The following is a 22145-nucleotide window of genomic DNA, read 5'->3' on the forward strand; positions in this document are numbered from 1 at the left end:
GGTGCAAATTCTGCCAATTTTTCTTCAACCCCTCCCAGGCCCATCCTCCGTGGGACAGAGCTGGAGGGGAAGCCCTGCTGCCCCATCAACCCGCTCCCCACTCCACACACACACAAGGTGGCTCTGAGCGTTGCTGCCTGTGAACTTCTCTTCCAAGACAGCCAGAAAGCTCCTCAGTGCTAAGGCTGATCACTGTAGTCTTGCACCTGCTTCCTCTCTGCGGGGAGGGGCCGTCACACGTTCCCATGGGCTCTTGCGGCTCTTCCCAGAGGCTCCCCTTCTAGAAAGTTCTCTCTGACCCGCAGGGCTCCTCCCCTTCCCTGCCCAGCCTGTGGCTGGGGTCTCCGTGACAGCACCTGGAATACTGACCTCATTTGCTGCTAGAGGCTGGTGGCAGCCCACAGCCTGGCCCAGGAGACCTTGGTGTGTGTTTTCTGAGAGGATGACAGACAGACAGACAGACAGACAGACAGACAGACAGGGTGTTTGGGTCCTGTTTCCCTCACCCTGACTCCTGGGGCAGGAGAGCACTGGGGACTGGGGGAGGTCCTCCTCAGCTCACATTATCTCCCAGGCCCAGGAGCAGACAGCCCAAAGCTCCCTATGGCCCCCAACCCAGGACAGTGTCAGCAGAGGCCTCCTGGTAGGGCCAGGGAAGCAGAGGGTGGCAGCCCCTTCAGCTTGGTTGTGCGATACCTGCCCTCCTCTGGGTGCCACCCGGCCCCGCCCTGATTCACTCAAGTCAGACAGACTTGGGGCTGGGGTGGAGTCGGGGCAAGTCCTGTCTGCCAGGACGCAGGCTGTGTGACCTTGGGGGAGTTCCTTGACCCCTCTGAGCAGTAGTACCTAGGGTGGTGGAAGAAAGGCTCTTACCAAAGGGCACAGCAGCAGGCTCAGAAGTTTATTCACAAATTTCGTGCACACAACCCAATTCCCCAAGGTGACCATTTGCTCTGTCACCTGGGACAAGTTCTTTGCCTTCCCTGAGCCTCAGTTTTCAACCGAGGGTAAGACTGGATGCTCCTTGAAAGGTACTTCCTGCCTCAGACACACACACTTCTCATACCCAGGGCGCGCCTTGCATTCAGGGTCTCTGCACAGGCTGTTCCCTCTGCGGGGACTCCCCCTTCCTGTCACTGCCTGTTTAAATCCCGTTGGCTCCTGGTGCCACGCGGGTGCCCTGAGCCAGGGCAGGCTCCGAATGGCATTCCCTCCGTCCACACCCTGGTAGAGATCGCTGTGCGATGGCTCCGAGGCACTCTCCAGGGAGATGCTAACACCGAGGACCCACAACAGCCGAGCCTGCAGCGCCACCCACGGGCGCCCGGAGCATCTGCGCCAGTGTGGGGCTGGCCGTGCTCCCTGCTGCCCCTGGTAACTTGCTTCGCGAACCCCTGGGAGGCCCCGCCCTCAGCAGCCACGCCTAGGTTTCTCTGGACTGCCTGGGATCCATCACTGGCAGGGGAATCTTTGCTCTTGCCCCACTGGCCCCCATGCTAGATCCCCTGGGAAAAGGTCACCCTCAGTCCTGAGTTGAACTCCCCCTTCTCCATCTGTAGGTCTCTTAGACTCAGAACAAAGGCTTAGTGCACTGGGGCCAGGTTTGTAAAAGGAAAGAGGCTTTGGTGGAACCTCTGAGCCTCTGAGACCGTGTTCCTTTTTTATTGTCTGTACAAGAGGCGTGGGCCCGGAGGAAAAACAGCTCCCGAGGGAAGCTGTAACTGCAGCGTTGGTTTGTTCCTTTGATCATTAACATTTCTTCGGGTCTCCCAGCCCAGGCAGATGTTGGAAATGATGATGCCCAAGAGCCAGCCCCTGCCTGGCATGTTGGGAGTAGCTGGCGGCGGGCAGGGGGTCAACAAACTCCTTTGTGACAGGACAGGCCGTGGGCTTCTCAAGGTTCCTCCCCCCACCGCACTATGTCCTCAGGCAGTGAGCCACCACGAGTACTGGGAGCTTGGCCTATTCCAAGCTCTTGGCTGCTGTCACTCTTTCTCTTGGACACTTGCTCTTGAATGGGACAATGGAGAAGAAAGACCTGAATGCCCTTAAAATCCAAAGCAAAGTGTGATGGTGGAGGACGATGGGGACGTGATCCTGAAATCTCAGCACGGTGGGTGGCTGCTTGTTCTGGATGTGCACTGGCCACATGAAGCCAGTCTGGTTCAGAAAAGGAAAACCAGTCCCAAGGGCAGTGGCGTTTCAGCCTGGGGCAGGCAGCCCCCACGGCACCCCATTTCCCTCTCAGATGTTGGAACAGGGACTCTTTGAGAGGCAGCTTCTTGTCCAGAGGGGCACACCTCAGGGGAGGGTGCAGCCAGGCCAGCTGAGGAGTCCCAATGGGCCCAAGGCACTGTGTCACACAAGCAATGACCAGCTGCTCCTGATGGCAGCCCAAGCCCAGCCCCAGGTGGGTAAACGCTTCCTCTCCCCTCCCAGTAGGCACAGAGGGCTTCAGAATGTCCAGCCAGACACCCCAAGGATCCGCCTGTGGTGCCACAGCACCACCCCCCGTGCCCACACACACACAGCCTAGGCTTGGGGTGCTGCAGATGCCCCCACCACCCACAAAGCTGATACCCTTTTATCTGTGTAGCTACCCCGCTCTTATCTCCTCCACAGAGACTAACTGCCCTCCACTGCCCCCACCCCTCCAGCCAGCCGCTGGGCCTCCTGGGAGCTGTCTGACATTTGATATGATGGGGGCAGGGTCTGGGAACAGCCCTTTCTGTGCAGGAGAGGTGGCCAGGGGCCTGCGGGTTAGGAGCAGGATCCTGCTGCTGTGTGGCCTCAGACCAGTGCTGTCCTCTCTCTGGGCTCAGCCTCTTCGCCTGTGATGGAGGTGTTGGGGTTTGATCACCCAGGGCCTTGAATATTGGGGCACCATGACTTTGGCAGGGGACAGGGATTAGAAACTCACAGTTCTGGGTGTGTTAGCAAGGGGGTCAGCTGAGTACAGGGACAGGAGGGGGCGGTTAAGCAGAGAGAAGATATGAATGTTCTCAGCTTCTTGACCCAGGGAAGTATTCAAGGGCAAGGTGGGGCTGGGGAAGTCACAGAGAAGCTCCAAGTGCCCGGTGAGACTGGGTCAAGTTTTACCTGGTGTCCTCATAGCCCCAGCGTCCATCTGGCCTTCAGTATCCCCAACTCCAAGCCCCCTGGTTGTTATGGGTGAAGGACCCATAGATTTCCGACTGGCAGGGTTGGGAGGCCTGGGCTGGTCGCCATCCTGGAGGCGGGTCACAGGCACATGGCAGAGGGTGGGAGGCGTGCTTGCCAGGGTCTTGCAACCTTGAAGGCCACCGTCAGTGGGTCCACCAGAGTGAAAGGCCTAGGGTAGGTGGGTATTGAGAAAATGGCATCCTTGGGGCCCCTCTAGCTTGCCCCTGTGGACTGTGGCCCACAGGGCCAGGGAGGGCAAAGGACTCCCCAGAACCACTGTAATGCCAGGCCCTACTCAGGACACCCTATGGCCACTGGGGAGCCATACATACCGCAACCCAGTCTGCTGGCTGTCCCTACCCGGCTGAGTTTCGGCCAGGCAAAGCAGGGGTTGGGGAAGCAGGCGGGGGCTGAGGTCTACTCAGGAGCCCTCCCCAGCCCTGCTGGGAGTAGCTACAAAGCCAAGGGGAGGCCCCGAGGTGTTGACTAGCCAGTGCCTCTTGGCCCTTCCTTAGCACACCTTCCCAGGCTCAGCCCTGCCAGGAGAGCCATCCCAGAGACGACAACGGAGCAGCATGGGGGTCCGTGGGAGACCGACCGTACAAGTACCCCTGGCATGTTACTTTGGACTCTTCCCAAGCTCTGGGGTCAGACAGACCTAGGACCCAATCTCTGTGCCCATGAACTGGTGACCCTGGGCTAGGATGATATCAGCCCCCCCACAGCCTGTGGGCTCTGAATGAGCCACTGCATATAGGGGCACGGGAGCCACAAGACAGAATGATCAGCCCGCAGAGCCTTCTTCAGCCCCTTTTAAATTCTATTTATTTATTTATTTTTGAGATGGAGTCTCGCTTTGTCGCTAGGCTGGAGTGCAGTGGCACCATCTCAGCTTACTGCAACCTCTGCCTCCCGGGTTCAAGCGATTCTCCTGTCTCAGCCTCCCAAGTAGCTGGGACTACAGTCACGCACCACCATGCCCAGCTAATTTTCGTATTTTTAGTAGAGATGGCGTTTCACCGTGTTGGCCAGGATGGTCTCGATCTCTTGACCTCGTGATCTGCCCGCCTCGGCCTCCCAAAGTGCTGGGATTACAGGCATGAGCCACCGCGCCCAGCCTTCTTCAGCGCCTTCCAAGGAGGCCAGGAATTGTGTTTGGCCTGGCACTCTGTGGAAGCCGGCTGGCCCAGGGCTGGGAGGGCAGACTGCACTTGGGGAGACGTCTGGGGAGTGAGGATGTTAGGAAGGGTCTCTGCGAACCCCTCCATGCCACCCTCCTCGGGTAGGGTTAGTTGCTGAGAGGTGGCTCCCAGCCCGGTTCTAGAATTGGGTTGGGGTCGGCTGCTGAGAGGAGGAGGACAGGCCAATGGTTTTGGGTCATTTCTACCAAGTTCTGGGCCCCAGAATGAACCTCAGAGGCAGCAGGGAGAGGCGAGTGGGATGGCCACCAGGGAGGGAGGGGATACAGAGAAATACAAGTGTGGGGACCCCTCCTGGTGCCCAGGCCCAGCTAGGAGGGCCTCCTCTATCACCCAATACCACGGCCTGGCATTTGCGTGCAGGAAACACAGGAAGTGAGAATAAAATTACTTATTTTATTTCAAAAAATTTAGCGGTGGGGAAGCAACATGATAAACATTACAATCAGCTCCCTGTGGGTTCATTCTGCCTCTGCGGGGGTCGGGGGCACACAGTAGCTGGGGGCATGCCATTGCCATGGCAACCCAGACGCTTAGATGCAGGTCCCTCCTGGCTGGTTAGAGCTGGGAGAACTAGGCGCCCTCCCCAAAGGCCCCCATTCTGAGTTGTTGGTGCCCACCCCTCCCCTGAATCTAAGAACTGATTAGTGGGTTAGACTCTGCAACAGCAGCTCAGGATCCCCCCAGGACTTCCCTCCCTCCCCTCTCACTTGCCCCTCCGCTCAGCTACCAACACTTCCAGCCCCCACCTCCTCCTCTTCTCAGCTCCACCCTGGTCCTCATGAGGTAACCCCCTCCCCAGCCCCTCAGGGCAGCCTCCTGCTGACACTCCCTCCTGCTCTGCCTCCCTGGCCCTCCCTGACAGTCAGGGCCACAGAGCCAAGGCCATGTGGTGAAAGGCAGATTGTCACAAGGCCCAGCCCTGCTGCCCACTCCTATCAGAACGCATCCTGGAGCAAAAGGTTAAACACAGTGAGGGCAGGTACAGGCAGGAGAGTGCCTGAGGCAGCGCCGTCCACACAGCAGCCCCAAGATGGGGAGGGCTGCAACGAGACCTCCCAGCTCCAGTGCCCTCCTGCAGCCTGCAGGGCCCACATCCCCTGGGGCCAAATGGCCAGGGATTGACTGGCACTGCCCAGCTGGTAACGGAGCATTTGGAGAAGGGTCGGATTGCTCCAGAATCTTGGACCTCAGGACAACCTGAGGACAAGCTGCGGGTGGGGCTGAGCCTCCAGGCCAGCTGGCGCCTCCCTGAACCTGGCCACTGCCTCTGCTGAGCCACAAGAGACAAGGGACTCCCCTTGGGTCCCAAGGTCACAGGCTCAAGTTGGGGAGGCGGTGGAATGGGGCCCGTGAAAGCCCAGGGTCAGAGCACTCTAGTGATGGGGTGGAGGACTCTTCCAGGGCCTGAGGTTTGGGCTGGCTGTGCCCGCAGGCCCGGGGCCCTGGCCATCTTAAGAGAGGCCCGGGGTACTGATCCCGGCTGCGGGAGGGAGACCCGAGCTTTATAACAAAGCAGGCCTCTCTACGAAGGGTGGACCAATGGCGGCCGTCAGGGAGAGTGAAGCCAGACCCAGAGGGTCATGGGCCCTGCCCGACTAGGACCTGCCCCCAGAAACCCCAAGAGCATCTGAAGAACTGAAGCAGGGGTGAGGCCTAGTGACCAGGCTGCAAGGGGAGGCTCACAGGCCAGACCCAGGGACCGCTGGTCTCCTCCCACCTTTAGGGGCAGAGAGTGGAGGTAGGACAGAGCCACCCGCCGTGGCCACCAATCTCTGCTCCTTGGAAGAAGGGGCTGGGAGGCCCTGGGAGGGTCATGGCTGACGGCTGAAGGAGGGCAGGCCCCATGAGGGCAGGGTGCTATGCGGGAGACGTGAAGGGAAAAAGGAGAGGAGAAAGGGAGAAAGATCCAACACGGAGTACGTGAGTGGTGCGTACACCAGCCTCTCAGACACCCCTCAGAACAGAAGCCCACCATTCCTCTGGCCATCACCCCACCTGCGCCCCTTCCCCACGGTGTCCGAGGCTGTGGCTTCATTTGTGAAGGTAGGCATCCAGCCACAGCTTCCCAGACTTCCTCAGGGACCTGCGAAGTTGGGGATGGACGAGGGTCAGGGACCAGGACGGGTCCAGCCCCAGGGAGTGCAGGGGCTGAGGAGGCCATCATTAAGGTGGAGGTCCACAGGGTGATGCCAGGGCCCAGCCCCTGTGGACCTCCACCCCTCACCTGATGATGTCCAGCAGGGCCCTCAGTAGCGGCTTCTCCTGGTATTCAATGCCATGCTTGGCACATAGAGACTTCACCAGCGGGGCGATCTTGTGTAAGTTGTGCCGGGGCATGGTGGGGAAGAGGCTGAGGAGCATGTGGGATGGGCAGAACGTGAGGACTCCAGAGGGCCAGGCTGCTCCCGCCTCCTCCCACCACCCGCGCAGAGGCTGGCTGGGGCCCTCGGAAACCCTGTCCACAGCCAGGACCAGGCTCAAAGTGTGGCTCCTCGTGTGTGCCCAGTGGGGTGCCACGTGTGTGGAGGAGAGGGTGCAGCCCTCCGTGAGCAGGAGGGCATTTGTGCTTTACGGAGCTGGGAAGATACTGGGTAGCCAGAGACAAAGTGTCATGTTTTTCAAAAAAGAAATGAAATAGCTGGAGGATGCTAGAAAAAGAGGCAGTGAGGTGGGGCACGGTGGCTCATGCTTGTAATCCCAGCATTTTGGGAGGCCGAGGCGGGCAGATCACTTGAGGTCAGAAGTTTGAGATCAGCCTGGGCAACATGGCAAGACCCTTCCTCTACAAAAAATAAAAATAAAAAATTAGGCCGGGCACAGTGGCTCACACCTGTAATCCCAGCACTTTGGGAGGCCGAGGCGGGTGGATCACTTGAGGCCAGGAGTTTGAGACCAATCTGGCCAACATGGTGAAACCCCATCTCCATTAAAAATACAAAAATTAGCTGGGCGTGGTGGCACATACCTGTAATCCCAGCTATGTGGGAGGCTGAGGCATGAGAATTGCTTGAACCCGGTAGGTGGAACATGCAGTAAGCCGAGATGGCGCCACTGCACTCCGGTCTGGGCAACAGAGCGAGACTCTGTCTCAAAATAAATAAATAAAAGTAAAAAAATAAAAAACCAGCTGGACATGGTGGCATGCACCTGTAGTCCCAGCTACTCAGGAGGCTGAGGTGGGAGGATGGCTTTAACTCAGGCATTCCAGGCTGCAGTGAGCTAAGAAAGCACCACTGCACTCCAGCCCAGGAAACAGGGTGAGACCCTGTCTCTAAATTTTTTATTTTTTAATAAAAAAAAAAATGAGTGACAAGAGGTGAGGCAAGGACAAGGGGCAGCAGGGCAGTCCCTCGGCCAATGTTCCAGGCAAGCCCAGCCTTGCTAGCCTCACAGGGTCATGAGGTGCATGTGCAGGCTCCATAACTACAAAATCCCAGGCCCACGTAGAGGGAGGTGTTATCACTATGACCAAGTGGCGCAGGACAAGGGGCACAGGACGCCCCTCCCGGAGATGGCACAGGGGAGCCCCTCTCCTGACCTCAGCGGGGCTGGCTGGGAGCCTCGCTCTAGATTGGGCAGAGACCTTGTCACAGAGACAAAGAGGTGGCCCCCACATTCTGCGCTCTGCCCACACGGGGTAGCGGCCGCTTCCCTCCCGCTGTGGGTCTCCCCGCCTCCCCGCAGCCCCGCGCTCACTGGTGCTCAATCTGGAAGTTAAGGTGTCCACTGAACCAGTCGTTGAAGAAGGACTGCTCCACGTTGCAGGTGGCTGTCAGCTGTCAGTGGAGGAGATGCGTGTCAGGGAACAAAGGAAGGCCTAAGGGCCCGGCCTCATTCCCAGGGGGCCCAGCCTTACCCAGGGTCTCCAGGTCACCCCTCCACATCATACCGTCCTGCCTGATGGCCTCAGCCCATCCAGATGCCCCACCTGTCCCTCCGGGGGACTCCTGCCACCCTTTCTTGCTTAGCCCTGAAGCTCCTAGCAGAAGGACACAGGCAGCCCCGGGAGGCCCAGCACAGCCCTGGATCAACAGATGCAGAGCATCTGGGGCCAGGACATGGACACCGGGACCAGGCTCTGCACAGCTCTGGTGACTGGCCCTGCCTTCCCTACCTGGCTACTGAACCAGTCGCGGTAGGCCTCCTGGTCAATCTCCATGACGATGTGATTCATCTGTGTGACCCACACGAACCAGTGGCTCTCCAGGAACCTGCAAGAGAACACAGCTCAGCGCAGGGGCCTCGGGGGGCCCGGTCATGGTGGGAACAGATGCACTCTCCCAACAGCCCAGGACAGCCCCTGCCAAGGGGCCAGGATGGGAGGTCCCTGGGCAAAGTGGAGCCGTCCAAGCCTCTTCTCATGCCAAAGCCCTCATCGGTGCCAGTGGAGGGCCCAGGGATGAACCAGCAAAGCCCAGGCACCTGATGAAGTTGAGGAAAAGGAGGGCTCCCAGGATGCCGTAGAAAGGGATGTAGGTGACGAAGAACCGGATGTAGTAGCTGATGGCCCAGGCCAGGTCCTGTGGGGAAAGATGAAGTTAGGTGCAGCCTGCCCTCTCCTCTGCCCGGGCACCATGTGCCTGCCCCAGATGTGCACACACCTCACACTCAGGCCTCTGGAAGCTGGACCGCAGCCCACTGAAGCACGATGGGCAATTACACACAACCTGTTTGCTCCGGGTTTGCATGGCTGCCTTTGTTTCTAGGGAAATGCTGAGTGTTTTAGCATCAGGAAGTGACTATGCCCTGTTCTTTGGGAGAGAAACGGACTCTCCTGCTGAGGGCAGTCGTGGGGTAGGAGTGGGGGTCAGCAGCCCTCTCATGGGTCAGGGGTGATTCTGAAGGTGTGCCCCCAACCCTGGGCCAGGTCCCCAACCGTCCCCCAGTCCTGTCCCTGCGCCTTGCACCTGGGTCTCCTCCTGGCCTCTCCTTCCAGCAGGACAGAGGGCTTGGAGGGGCAGGGAAGGTCAGAGGCACCATCGTCCCTACCTCAGGGCTCTCGCAGCAGAGGCTGGCCTCCCCATGCCCCACTGTCGTCCTGTGCCCCTCCACTCTGCTCTCCTTGCTGCCCCTGGCTGGAGTGGTACCAGGGACTGGGCTTGGACATCTCCTCTCATGTACTGGGAGGGTGACTTCACGGCTCTGCCCTGTCCACTGCCTCTCTGCCACCCAAGTCTTGTCTCAACTGGACCACAGCAGCAGCCTCCCACGGTCCCCTGCTTGTCCTCATGGCCACGGCAACCAGAGTGGCCTTCGCTCCAAGTAGGTCCCATCTCTCCCCTGCTAAAGCCTCCATCCCACCCAGAGTCACTCACGGAGCCTCGTGGGGTCAAGAACCTGTCTTTACTCAGCCCCCTGACCCAGCTCACTCCCTCCCCGGGGCCTCTGCACGGCCTGTTCCCACTGCCATGGCGCTCATCCTGCCGTGAGTTTAGGTACGGGGACACGTGCCACGGGCTCGGCACAGGTGTCCGAGGTGGAAGGTGAGGCCAAGGGACTGCCCTGTCTCACGTCGAACGGCTGAAGTACAAGGTCACATTTGAGTCTTAAAATAGATCCCCACTCCCCTGGAGAGGGGGAGACTAGGAGGTTATTCCAGCGGCTCAGACATGAAATGACAGAGGCCTAAACCAGAACCCACGGCGCTGACAAGGAGGTGACAGATTCCAGAACTGTCAGCGGCAACGGTGGCTGCATTTGCGCCTGCTTGGCTGTGGGGAATCTAGGCTGGTCCTAGGTGATAAGGGGTCGGGTGCCAGCAGCTGAACAGAAAAGGAGGAGGGGAGCGCTCAGGAGGGGCTGGAGATGGCTTCAGGGCCAACATTGGCTGAGGACAGGACCTCACGTTCTAATGAGGTGGCCTTCAAGGGGACGAGTGAGGCAGATGTAGCCAGTTCTGCTCCCACTTTCCATCACATTCCTTCTATTTTGTGTGTGGTGCAGTAGTGTGCAGTGTATCTACACATATATGGAAACAAAATGAGGATATGGTTATGGATTTTTTGTTTTTTGGAGACGGGGTCTTGCTCTATTGCCCAGGCTGGAGTGCAGTGGTGTGATCATGACTGTCCCAGGCTCAAGCCATACTTCCATCTCAGCCTCCCAAGTAGCTGGGACCACCACACCTGGCTAATTTTTTTTTTTTTTTTTTTTTTGAGATGGAGTCTTGCTCAGTCACCCAGGCTAGAGTGCAGTGGTGTGATCTCGACTCACTGCAGGCTCCGCCTCCCGGGTTCACACCATTCTCCTGCCTCAGCCTCCCGAGTACCTGGGACTACAGGTGCCCACCACCACCCCTGGCTAACTTTTTGTATTTTTAGTAGAGATGGGGTGTCACCATGTTAGCCAAGATGGTCTCGATCTCCTGACCTCGTGATCCACCTGCCTTGGCCTCCCAAAGTGCTGGGATTACCGGCATGAGCCACCGTGTCCGGCCTCACCTGGCTAATTTTTTTAAAGTTTTTATAGAGATGGGTTGGGGGGGTGTCACTTATTTGTCCAGGCTGGTCTCAAACACCTGTGCTCAAGTGATCTTCCAGCCTTGGCCTCCCAAAGTGCTAGGATTAGAGGTGTGAACCATTGCCCCAGCCCAATTTTTATTTTTAAGAGACAGGGTCTTGCTCTGTTGCCCAGGCTTGAGTGCAGCAGTGTGTGATCACAGCTCACTGCAGCCTCAAACTCCTGGGCTCAAGCCATCCTCCTACCCCAGCCTCCCAAGTAGCTAGACTGCAGGCACGCATCACCATGCCCAGCTTTTTGTAGAGACAGGGTTTCTCCATGTTCCTCAGGCTGGTCTCAAACTCCTGGCTTCAAGTGATCCCTCCTACTTCGGCCTCCCAAAGTGCTGAGATCACAGGCATGAGCCACCATGCCTGGCCTGGACTCTTTTTGAGTGTAGAGGGCAACACATACTCAGAGACCGTTGGTTTCAGGGGCAGGGAGTGCAGGAGATCAGAAGCAGCTAGAGAGGTGGAGCGAGGGGGCTGGGAAGAAGCCAGCAGAGGTGGCTACCTGGAAGCCAACAGGAAGAACTGCAAGCGGGAGTGGCCAGTGGTGTCAGATACAGCAAAATTCCAGGAGGGTGAAGCCTGGGAGCATCTCAGGATCCAGGACGTGGCCCCGGGAACCAGGAAGCTTGCCAGAACATGTAAACCTCCCTAGGAAGCCTCCTTCAAAGATCTAAGGGTTTATCACCTCTTTCCTCTAAGCCAGGGTCCCCCAACCTCCACACTGTTGGCACCTGGGACAGGCTGCTTGTTGCCATGGGCGGTTCTCCAGGGCATGGCAGGGTGCTTAGCACCATCCTGGCTGGATGCCCACCAGATGCCAGTAGCACCCTCCTCTCCTGAAGTTGTGACAATCAGAAGTGTCTCCAGATACTGTCAAAGGGCAGAACAGCTCCCCTGAGAAACAGTGCCCCAGGTCATAGGTGCGCTCCTGGCTCTGAAAGCCCCATGGCTCATCACATTGTCCCCACTCTGCCATCTCCTTTTAGGAACACAGGGTGATTTCTTTTCCTGTTTAATGCTTTGTTCCTTAGGGAACAAGCACAGTCAAAAACAAAAAAAGAGGTTGCTCACTGCAACCTCTGCCTGCCAGGTTCAAGCAATTCTCCTACCTCAGCCACCACCATGCCCAGCTAATTTTTTGTATTTTTAGTAGAGACGGGGTTTCACCATGCTGGCCAGGCTGGTCTCGAACTCCTGACCTCATGATCTGCACGCCTCGGCCTCTGAAAGTGCTGGGATTACAGGCATGAGCGACTGTGCCCAGCAATAGGCCATTTATGAGTTAGAACAGGATTGGATGCTAGAGGCAAAGAGATGGTGTAACATGTATGAGGAAGGAAAAAACATAATGATGCTAGTCTCTAACTTGAGCCACTGGGTGGATGATGGAGCCATTCATTAACATGGAGACCATCAGAAAAGGATTAGGTTGTGGGAGAAGAGGAGAGGACTTATATTGAATATGTTGGATTTGAAATGGCTGCGACACCTCTAGATGGAGTTAGATTGGATATATGGGTCCAAGACTTGGAGATAAAATTTGACTTGGCTGCTCTTAAATTCACAGTCAAGGTGAAAAGGACAACTTCAGTTAGCAAGCGATAAAACAGTAATCAATAGGCCGGGCACAGTGGCTCATGCCTGTAATCCCAGCACTTTGGGAGGCTGAGGTGGGTGGATCACCTCAGGTCGGGAGTTTGAGACCAGCCTGACCAACATGGTGAAACCCTATCTCTACTGAAAATACAAAATTAGCCAGGCATGGTGGCACATGCCTGCAATCCCAGCTACTCAGGAGGCTGAGGCAGGAGAATCGCTTGAACCTGGAAGGCAGAGGTTTCAGTGAGCCGAGATTGCGCCATTGTACTCCAGCCTGGGCAACAAGAGCAAAACTCCATCTCAAAACCAACCAAACAAACAAAAAACAGTAATCAATAAACAAGCCCACATTTGGTTAAGAGAGGAAAAACTTTCCCATAGCTATTGGTTGGAGCATGAGGGGCAAATAGACTGCTTAGAAAGACTGGATTTCAGGCAAGCATTTCAGAAAGTGACAATATAGTCTTTGATAATTGTCAAATAAACAACTTATCGGCTGGGTGCAGTGGCTCACGCCTGTAATCCCAGCACTTTGGGAGGCTGAGGCGGGTGGATCACGAATCAGGAGTTCGAGACCAGCCTGGCCAACATGGTAAAACCCCATCTCTACTAAAAATACAAAAATTAGCCAGGCGTGGTGGCGGGTGCCTATATTCCCAGCTACTCGGGAGGCAGAGGCAGGAGAATTGCTTGAACCCAGGAGGCAGAGGTTGCAGAGAGCCGAGATCGTGCCACTACACTCCAGCCTGGGCGACAGAGCGAAACTCTGTCTCAAAAAAAAAAAAAAGAAGAAGAAGAAAAAAGATGACGTAATTACAATGGGCCCTAAAGCAATATGAGCAACGTCCCTAGTTTAAAAAAGGAAAATTTTCAAGTATCCACTTTTGGTGAAGAAAAAAGGAAAATAAAAAAATAGGCCGGGCATGGTGGCTCATGCCTGTAATCCCAGCACTTTGTGAGGCTGAGGCGGGCAGATCACTTGAGGCCAAGAGTTCGAGACCAGCCTGGCCAACATGGAAAAAACCCATCTCTACTAAAAATACAAAAATTAGCCGGGCGTGGTGGCCGATGCCTGTAATCTCGGGTACTTGGGAGGCTGAGGCACAAGAATTGCTTGAACCCAGGAGGTGGAGGTTGCAGTGAGCCGAGATCATGCTACTGCACTCCAGCCTGTGTGACACAGCGAGACTCTGTCTCAAGAAATAAATAAATAAACAAAATAATTTTTTAAAGAGGGAAATTTGGACACAGATACAGATACAGATATGCAGAGAGACGATGTGCCAAGAGGGAGGGCGAAAACCATCAACCAACCAAGGAGAAGCCCAGAACAGAGCCTTCCAGAGCCCTAAGGAATCCACCCTGCTAACACCTCGGTTTTGGACTTCCCGTCTCCGGAACTGGGAGAAAACACATCGCTGCTGCTTATGCCGCTCAGTTCGTGGTGCTTTGTCATACAGTCTTGGCAAACAAACACACCTCTCCTCTCGGCCAACGCCCAGCTGCTCCGATTTCTGACCAGGCTGTGGGGCGACCCCGTTCATGGGCCTCAGGGCCCGCAGGGAGTGGGGAAGGAAGATGGCTACACTTGCCTCTCATCATGCTGCCTTTGAGAACTTTCTGGGGGGCTCTACAAAAGCAGGGGCTGCCCCAGTGGACTCCCTGTGTCTGAGGGAGAGTAGAGATCTTTAGGACTGGGTCCTGGTGGCCCTAGGGGGAATCCTTTCCTGAGAGGCAGCTACCCCAGGGAGGAGATGCATAGGGCCCTGCAGGCTCCACTGAGGCACACGAGGAGGCAGCGTAGGGTCCCCAGGTCCACCTGTCCCAGTCACCCTCCTCCCCATGCCAAGCCAGCTGTGTCCCTGACTCACCACCCAGTTCTTGTGCACGATCATGGTCATGATGATCTGGTACTGGAAATACATGGGGATGAGCAGCGGCGGCCCAACTGCAAGAGAGAGACAGGCACTTAGAGGCATCCATTCACCCCGCCTGTGCCGGAAGGTCGGGGGGACCCGGGCCCAGCACTGATCACAGGGGCCAGCCCTGCAGACGTGAGCAGAAGCAGCCAGGGACCCCGGGGCCTGCAGAGAAGGCTGGGAGCCCTCGAGGATGTGCGTCACCCCTGGTACTCTCTGAGCCTGTGTCGCCACCTGGCCTGTAACATGGGCTGAGGGGGTCTGCAGGGGATGGCTGCTGTGGCCCCTGCTTCTAACAAGTTTAGTGTCACTTTCTGGACCTGGAAAAGATGTCAGGTAGGAGGGAGAGAGACGCCACTCTGGGGGGAGGGGAGGGACCAGGAGTGGTTTCAGGGTGCTGAGCACTCACTCAGGAAGAAGTATTCGTGCTGGTGATTGTAGGGTAGGTATTTCAGCTTCTTCTTGCCGTACTGAGGAGAGAGGAGAGATCATGAGCGCCCAGCAGCCTCAGCTCCCAGCCTCCCATGCTCCTCGACCCGCCCTGCAGCCACCATCCCTTCTCTCTACTCAGGGCATACCACTGTCCCTTTCCTGTCAATCTGCACCCTGGGCCCACCAAGCCTGGGGCCCCTCCAGCCCTCTGGGCTCCCCATTCTGCAGCCAGCAGTGACCAACGCTTCCTCAGCCCTAGCTGAGTGCTGGCCCAATGGCATCAATCCTCCGCAAGGCCGGCGCTTCTGAGGCTGAGGCTCAGCATTAAGCCATGTCCCAAGGCCATGGGAAGTGGCCCTGGCTGGGATCAGAACCCAAAAAACTGACTCTGAGCCCATGTGACAGGCACTAAATAAATGTTTGTTGAATGAATAGGCAACAGAGCAACTCTCGGCGGGGCATAAGCACCCAGGGGAGCTGCTAGGTCACCATGGAGAGCTCCTGGAGCCCACTGTGGCAGGGAGAACCTAGGTAAGGGCCCCAGAATTGCTGCCAGTCAACAGGCTGGGAGCATCTTCCTCCTTGGAGCCTCCGTGTAATTTACAAGAGTGAATCACTCCTCCCCAGCTGGAGCCTAACCTTGAGGACAGAACAGAGGAGGCCATGGCACACACTCCTAGGCCACATCTGGCTACCTGAGGTCCCCATGAAGGCACCTGTTTCTTCCCCATCATAGCCTGCACTTTGGGCAGCCTGATGCCCAGAGGCTCTGATGGAGGAGGGCTGGGCTGGGTCCCGGGTATCGTCACTGTCCAAAGCTGCTCAGGCCACTCAGTGTGAGCCAGGCATAGGAACCACGGTTCCAGGGGACCTGGAGCCCTTAATTCCATGGTCCAGCCCCTAGGGACCAGCCCACCCTGCTCTTTCAGGACTGAGACCAAAAGATACTGCTCACTGAGTGGCACCTGCTCCTCTTGCTTGCAGTGTGGGGAGGCTGGGCTTGGAGCCAGAAGATGCGCTCGAGCCGACTCTGCCTCTCACCAGTGCTGAGACTGCGTGAGTCGCTTAGCCTTGCTGAGCCTTGTCTGGCATTCGAATCAGTGGTCGGTAAGAGGAGCCAATGAGAACATGGGCACAGGTGCTAAGTGCTCCCTATACGCCTGGATCCAAAGGCCACAGTTGCCTCCTCCAACAGTGTCCAGTCCTACTTATTGCAGTCAGGAGGTCCAAGTGAGTTACAGAGGGAAGGAACCTTGGATGGCGCCTAGGCCAGCGCCCCTGTCATCCAGGTGAGAACACAGAGGGAAGTGATTGTCCAAATCACAGGGAGAGCACAGACTCCTGAGGGAGGAGGCTGTGGGTGGGAACCAGGTCCACTCTGTCCCCAACACTTGCATCTTGGCACCAATGGCCGTGGACACAGCACGCCCAGCCGAAGAACCCCCAGAAACAGTCCCTTTGTTCTGTGTGGCCTCCTGGGCCTTGGCAAGGATCTCACCCATTCCCAGAAGGGACGGCCACTTGTAGGAAGACTATCATTAAGGCCAGGGCTGAGGCCGGCCATGGGGAGGTCCGAGCCAGGAGGCCTCACAGGAGCCTTTCATGAGTCTCCGGTCGATGGAGGCGCTGGAGAAGCCAGCACTGCAGACCATGCCCTCGAGGTGGCCAGTCTCGGAGGCCTGCAGTGGCTCACAGAACAGGCCTCTGGGTCCTGCTCTAAGCTTCTCCCCGAGGAGAGGGAGCAGGCTCACAGCCCCAGCCTTAGCGTGCAGTGTCTCCAGCCCTGGCCAAGAGCTCCTCCCCACCGCATGTCTGTCCCACACAGCGTCCCGTCCCTCTTGGGCTGGGCCGGCTGTACTCGGAAGTGAGCACAGAGGGCAACCCAGGCAGGTCAGCAGGGGCCAGGGCATCCTATGGAGGGACTGAGGGCTGGCCACGCTGCTGTGGGGGCCTGGGAGGCACCTGGGGAGTCTGTTTGGAGCTGCATGTGCACAGTAGGCACCCTGTTCTCATGGGTGATGGTGGCCTTTGGGTGGACAACAGAGGTTACAGGGGCTGCCTCCGCTGGTAAGCACTGCTGGCTCTAGTGTGCACCCCTTTAATGCCCCAGAATGACCCTCGGGAGCCAGGGGGCCCTGCTTGCCAGGCAGCAGCAGGCCTCAGAGTGGGCCTCTGTGGGACAGTGAGCGAAATGCTTATCATAGTCATACGCGTGTATGTGCGTGTGTATGGTGACATACCACTACACATCTGTCCCCATCTCGATGGCCTCAGCTGCAGCGGGTCTGCTGGGGGATGGCCAGTACTCCCCTCCCAAACCAGAAAGTACAACTGTGGGCTTGGGATACCAAGCCCTGCCCTGTGGCTAACTCTCTGCTCTCATCTTTCCCACGCTTGGTTCTTTGCCAGAGCTTTGCCATTTAAGTCATGGGAGCAGGGAAAGGAGGGAGAGGTATTTTAGAATGTACCAAGCTGGGGGGGGGGGGTGAGTGCCTGGCTGTTTAATTGATCAGAAAGCTGGGGCTACCCAACAAACGTATTTCGCAAGGGTCCCCGGGACTCCGAAGCTGTGGTGTGCAGCCAGACGGTTTGGGTTTGGACAGTGGTGTTGCCTTTTCCTAGCTGTTACCTTGAACAAGTCACTTCATGTCCCTAGGCCTTAGTTGTTCCATCCATTGAAGGGGTCGATGACAGCTCCTGCCTCACGGGTTAAGCAAGGACTAAGTGACGTTGGGCACGCACACTGCCCATCGCGCTGTCCAGCCCACAGACTCACTCAACAAGAGTCAGGCTTCTTCCCGACTGGGGGCTCAGAGCCCCAAGTGTGGGGAGTGGAGAACCCCACACATCTCCTCTTCCCGAGGAGTCCCCGTCACACACACAGAGAAAGCCCAAGAGGCAAGGAAGACACACGACTTTCACTTGGCTGGGCTGCGGCCAAGGGTGTGGGTGGCACACATGGACCTCCCCCTGACCAGGGACGGCGCCTTCCCAGACTGCGGCTGATAGGCGGGGACTCAGGCCAGGGGCGAGGGAGGGAGTGCAGCCAACCCTGGCAGTGGGGCTGACTCTCCTGTCCTGGGTCTCTCTGCGCACCACAAGGCCAGGCTTGGATGAGGGCCTGGAGGATGCCGGGCCATGTGGAGAGGACCTTTCAGCTTTGGAACAAAATGTCTGAGGAATGACAAGGGCCCTCCTTGTCCGTGGAGGGTTGGGGGAGGGGAGCTGTCGCAAAGCCCAGTCTCTTGACTCTGGGAACCTGCAAACTCACACACACACAGAGAAACGGGCAGCACGACCTCCCCAGCAGGAGCAGAATGGCAAGGTCCCAGTCCAAGGTCCCTGAGAGGGCGGCCTGTGTCTCCCAAGGTGGGATGGGTGGCTTAGGCCTGTTCATGAAGGTCTGCCTGAAGCAGGAAGACCAGGAGGTTAGCTTCAGACAGGCAGGGCAGCAGAGGTGGTTTCCCGGATGGGAGGAGGAGGGGGAGGATCTCAGGCATGGCATGGCTTCTGAGGCCCATTTACACTGCTACCGGGATAATGGCCTCACCAACCCCCTCAGAAAACGAGGATATGGCAAAAGAAGAACAAAACAAGACTGCTGCCAATATCACCACTATTAAACTCAGCTCTGAAATTTCCCGTCAATGCAATAAAACCCAAAGCAGACAACAGAATGGAGCTATTAAAAGAAAGAGACTACACTAACATCCAGATTAGAAGGAAGGAAGGAGGGAGGGAGGGAGGGAGGGAGGGAGGGAAGGAGGGAAGGAAGGAAGGAAGGAGAAAGAAAAAGAAAAAGAAAGAAAGAGACTACACTAACATCCAGATTAGAAGGAAGGAAGGAGGGAGGGAGGGAAGGAGGGAAGGAAGGAGGGAAGGAAGGAAGGAAGGAGAAAGAAAAAGAAAAAGAAAGAAAGAGACTACACTAACATCCAGATTAGAAGGAAGGAAGGAGGGAGGGAGGGAGGGAGGGAGGGAAGGAGGGAAGGAAGGAAGGAAGGAGAAAGAAAAAGAAAAAGAAAGAAAGAGACTACACTAACATCCAGATTAGAAGGAAGGAAGGAGGGAGGGAGGGAAGGAGGGAAGGAAGGAGAAAGAAAAAGAAAAAGAAAAAGAGGACGGGCGCGGTGGCTCAAGCCTGTAATCCCAGCACTTTGGGAGGCCGAGACGGGCGGATCACGAGGTCAGGAGATCGAGACTATCCTGGCTAACACGGTGAAACCCCATCTCTACTAAAAAATACAAAAAACTAGCCGGGCGAAGTGGCGGGCGCCTGTGGTCCCAGCTACTCGGGAGGCTGAGGCAGGAGAATGGCGTAAACCCGGGAGGCGGAGCTTGCAGTGAGCTGAGATCTGGCCACTGCACTCCAGCCTGGGCGACAGAGCCAGACTCAGTCTCAAAAAAAAAAAAAAAAAGAAAAAGAAAGAAAGAAAGAGAAAGAAAGAAAGGAAGGAAGAAGGAGAAAGAAAAAGAAAAAGAAAGAGAAAGGAAGGAGAAAGAAAAAGAAAAAAGAAAAGAAAGAAAGAGAAGGAAGGAAGGAAGGAAAGAAAGAAAGAGAGAAGAAAGAAAGAAAGAAAAGAAAGAAAGAAAGAAAGAAAGAAAGAAAGAAAGAAAGAAAGAAAGAAAGAAAGAAAGAAAGAAAGAGGCAGGCAGGCAAGCAGGCAGGTAATCTAGCGTGACTATGTGTTTTTTTGGTTTGTTTTTATGTTTTTTTTTTGTTGTTGTTGTTGTTGTCATTGTTGTTTTGAGACGGAGTCTCGCTCTGTCGCCCAGGCTGGAGTGCAGCGGTGCGATCTCAGCTCACTGCAACCTCTGCCTCCCAGGTTCAAGTGATTCTCTTGCCTCAGCCTCCAGAGTAGCTGGGACTACAGGTCTGTGCCACCACGCCCAGCTAAGTTTTTGTATTTTTAGTAGAGATGGGGTTTCACCGTGTTAGCCGGGATGGTCTTGATCTCCTGATCTCGTGATCTGCCTGTCTCGGCCTCCCAAAGTGCTGGGATTACAGACATGAGCCACCGCGCCCGGCCAAGAGATTACGTTTTCATTATTTTCAAGGATATGATCATCTACCCAGGAAACTCAAAAGAATCAACTGAAACACAACTAGAATTGTGAAGAGATATAAGTGGACACTGGTGGGACAAAAGATAACTATCCCATTCATGGGAAGGCCATGCAAATTAAAATTTAGAAAAAAAAAGAAAATGAAGATAACTACCGCAATATCCACTGCTTTCCTGAGTACCAGAGAACCCCCAATCATGAGGACAAAATATAAAACGGATAAGGATTGTGTTTTAAAAGAAACATCCATGAGACATATAAAGAAATATAGACCTTGGCCAGGCACAGTGGCTCATGCTGGTAATCCCAGCACTTTGGGAGGCTGAGGCAGGCAGATCACTGGAGGTCAGGAGTTCAAGACCAGCCTGGCCAACATGGTGAAACCCCATCTCTACTAAACATACAAGAATTATCCAGGCATGGTGGCACGCACCTGTAGTCCCAGCTACTCGGGAGGCTGAGGCGGAAGGATGGCTTGAGCCCAGGAGGTTGAGGCTGCAGTGAACCAAGATTGCACTACTACGCTCTAGCTGAGGTGACAGAGCAAGACCTTGTCTCAAAAAAAAAAAAAAAAAAAGAAAAGAAAAGAAAAGAAAAAAAGAGAGAGAGAGAGAGAAAGAGAAGGGGAAAGGCACCCCACTATGAACTTCCAATGAGTTAAGTGCCAAGGATGAATGAGTGAGTGTGGCTCCCAAGTCATCCAGACGGTGGCCTGGGAGAGGACAGACAGCCCAGCCCAGGCCAAGCCCGGGCTCAGGAGCACTCACTGCCTCAAATGGAGAAGCAATGCCACCTCATGGGGGTGCCGGGAAAACTGGCCGACTCTGGAGAAGAGTGAAGGCTGAACATCATCCTACCCATATCCCGTTTGGCAGAAGTTAAAGATTGAAACATGAAACCTTAAAGAACTGAAAATCGTATGTATGAAGAACTTTCTAAGCACACAAGAAATGAATCTCTGGGGGAAGTGAATATACTTTGCTGCATATGACAAAAAGAGTCCTCCTGGACAGCATCAATAAGACCAAAAGGTAGAAAACGAGGGAAAGGGCTCTACTGCCGAGCACATGCTATTCACAGTTCCACGTGCTGGAGCCGCCTGGCTGGGCTGCTTTGCTCATCTGTCCCCAGAGACAGGAGCTCTGGCCGGCGTCCTTGCTCTGGAGACTGGGATAGCGGCTTGAGACCCTGAGGCCTAGCCGCCCCACCTGGCCCTGCTGTGGTGTGTGGGACTGGCATGTGACAAGTCCCATCAGACCCACCGTCACTTCGGTCAAGAGACCAGAGTTCCCTCCAGGGCAGCCGGGTCCTCTGAGACCCAGCACAGGCCAAAAACCAGGAACCCGGGAAGCACCAGTCCTTTCCCTATGAGTGAGAGAGGGGATTTCCAGAACACTGCGGCACTGGCTGGGGACTTCCAAATGCCACTGGTAATTGGCCAACCAGATCCTCACAGCCTCCCACCCCCATCTCCTGCCCCAGAGCCAGCATTCCAGAAGTGTCAGGGGTGAGAAGATGTTGGGAAAGCAGAGGCTTCTCTGGCCACCACACACAAGAAAGACGCCTTCTTGCCAGTGCAGCTGGCGGGACTAGACTTCCTTTGTTAGAGACACAGAGAACATCTGTCAGGACAGCCAACAACTCTACACCACAAAGCCTCCCCGATACGGCGAAGCCTTTGTCCCCACTTATCAGAAGACCTCAAGTTCACCAGTTCCGCTATCTAGACACCTCTAATTAAAGCTGGCAAACGGTTTCCTAGAAGAATAACAATAGCCTGTACTTTGGCAGAAAATAGAATCCCTGGCAGCTTAGAGAGGCTTCCAAAGTACAGAACTGTGGCTAATTTCCTGCGAATTGGCCACGTTACAGAAAAATCCATGTTACTGCTCAGATCGCCTCACGGGTGGACATGAAATAAGAAGAGGGCATACAAACCAGAACTGGGGAACCAGGCTGTCTCTTCACCTCGTTCCAAGCCTTAGGCGCCAACGCTGTCGGGAATACTACTTCACTCAGGGCGCCACTCCTTAGTGAGAGAAAATTGGCCTCGCTTGGCAAATGCTGATGGAACCCTACTCTATGCATGGCTTTGTGGCTCCTGAGATCTGCATAAAAGCCACAAGGATCTTCTAAACTTTCATTTTCATTATTAATGTATTTCCAAAAAGCAGCGAATATATTTATTTTTTTTCTTGTAAATTAGGCCCTGAGATAGAGGCTGTACATTAAAAAAAAGAATGTATTAAATAAGA

At 55.7% G+C, this 22145-nt stretch overlaps 1 protein-coding gene across 3 annotated transcripts in view; it reads right to left on the bottom strand.

The window, feature by feature from the left end:
• Positions 1–4737: 4737 nt before the first annotated feature.
• The window catches only part of FADS2 (fatty acid desaturase 2), a 105588-nt gene continuing 88180 nt past the window's right edge, over positions 4738–22145 (bottom strand). For all 3 annotated transcript variants that reach the window (XM_065528063.2, XM_074013446.1, XM_005577619.5), the window contains 7 exons: positions 14801–14861; positions 14344–14420; positions 8787–8884; positions 8479–8575; positions 8061–8140; positions 6589–6714; positions 4738–6447 (listed from right to left, as the gene is read on the bottom strand). In XM_065528063.2, coding sequence (XP_065384135.1) covers positions 6396–6447; positions 6589–6714; positions 8061–8140; positions 8479–8575; positions 8787–8884; positions 14344–14420; positions 14801–14861 — 591 coding nt within the window. In that variant the 3' untranslated portion in view covers positions 4738–6395. The remainder of the gene's footprint in view (positions 6448–6588; positions 6715–8060; positions 8141–8478; positions 8576–8786; positions 8885–14343; positions 14421–14800; positions 14862–22145) is intronic.

The sequence above is a fragment of the Macaca fascicularis genome, chromosome 14 (assembly GCF_037993035.2).
Source record: "Macaca fascicularis isolate 582-1 chromosome 14, T2T-MFA8v1.1".
Classification (NCBI taxonomy): Eukaryota; Metazoa; Chordata; class Mammalia; order Primates; family Cercopithecidae; genus Macaca; species Macaca fascicularis.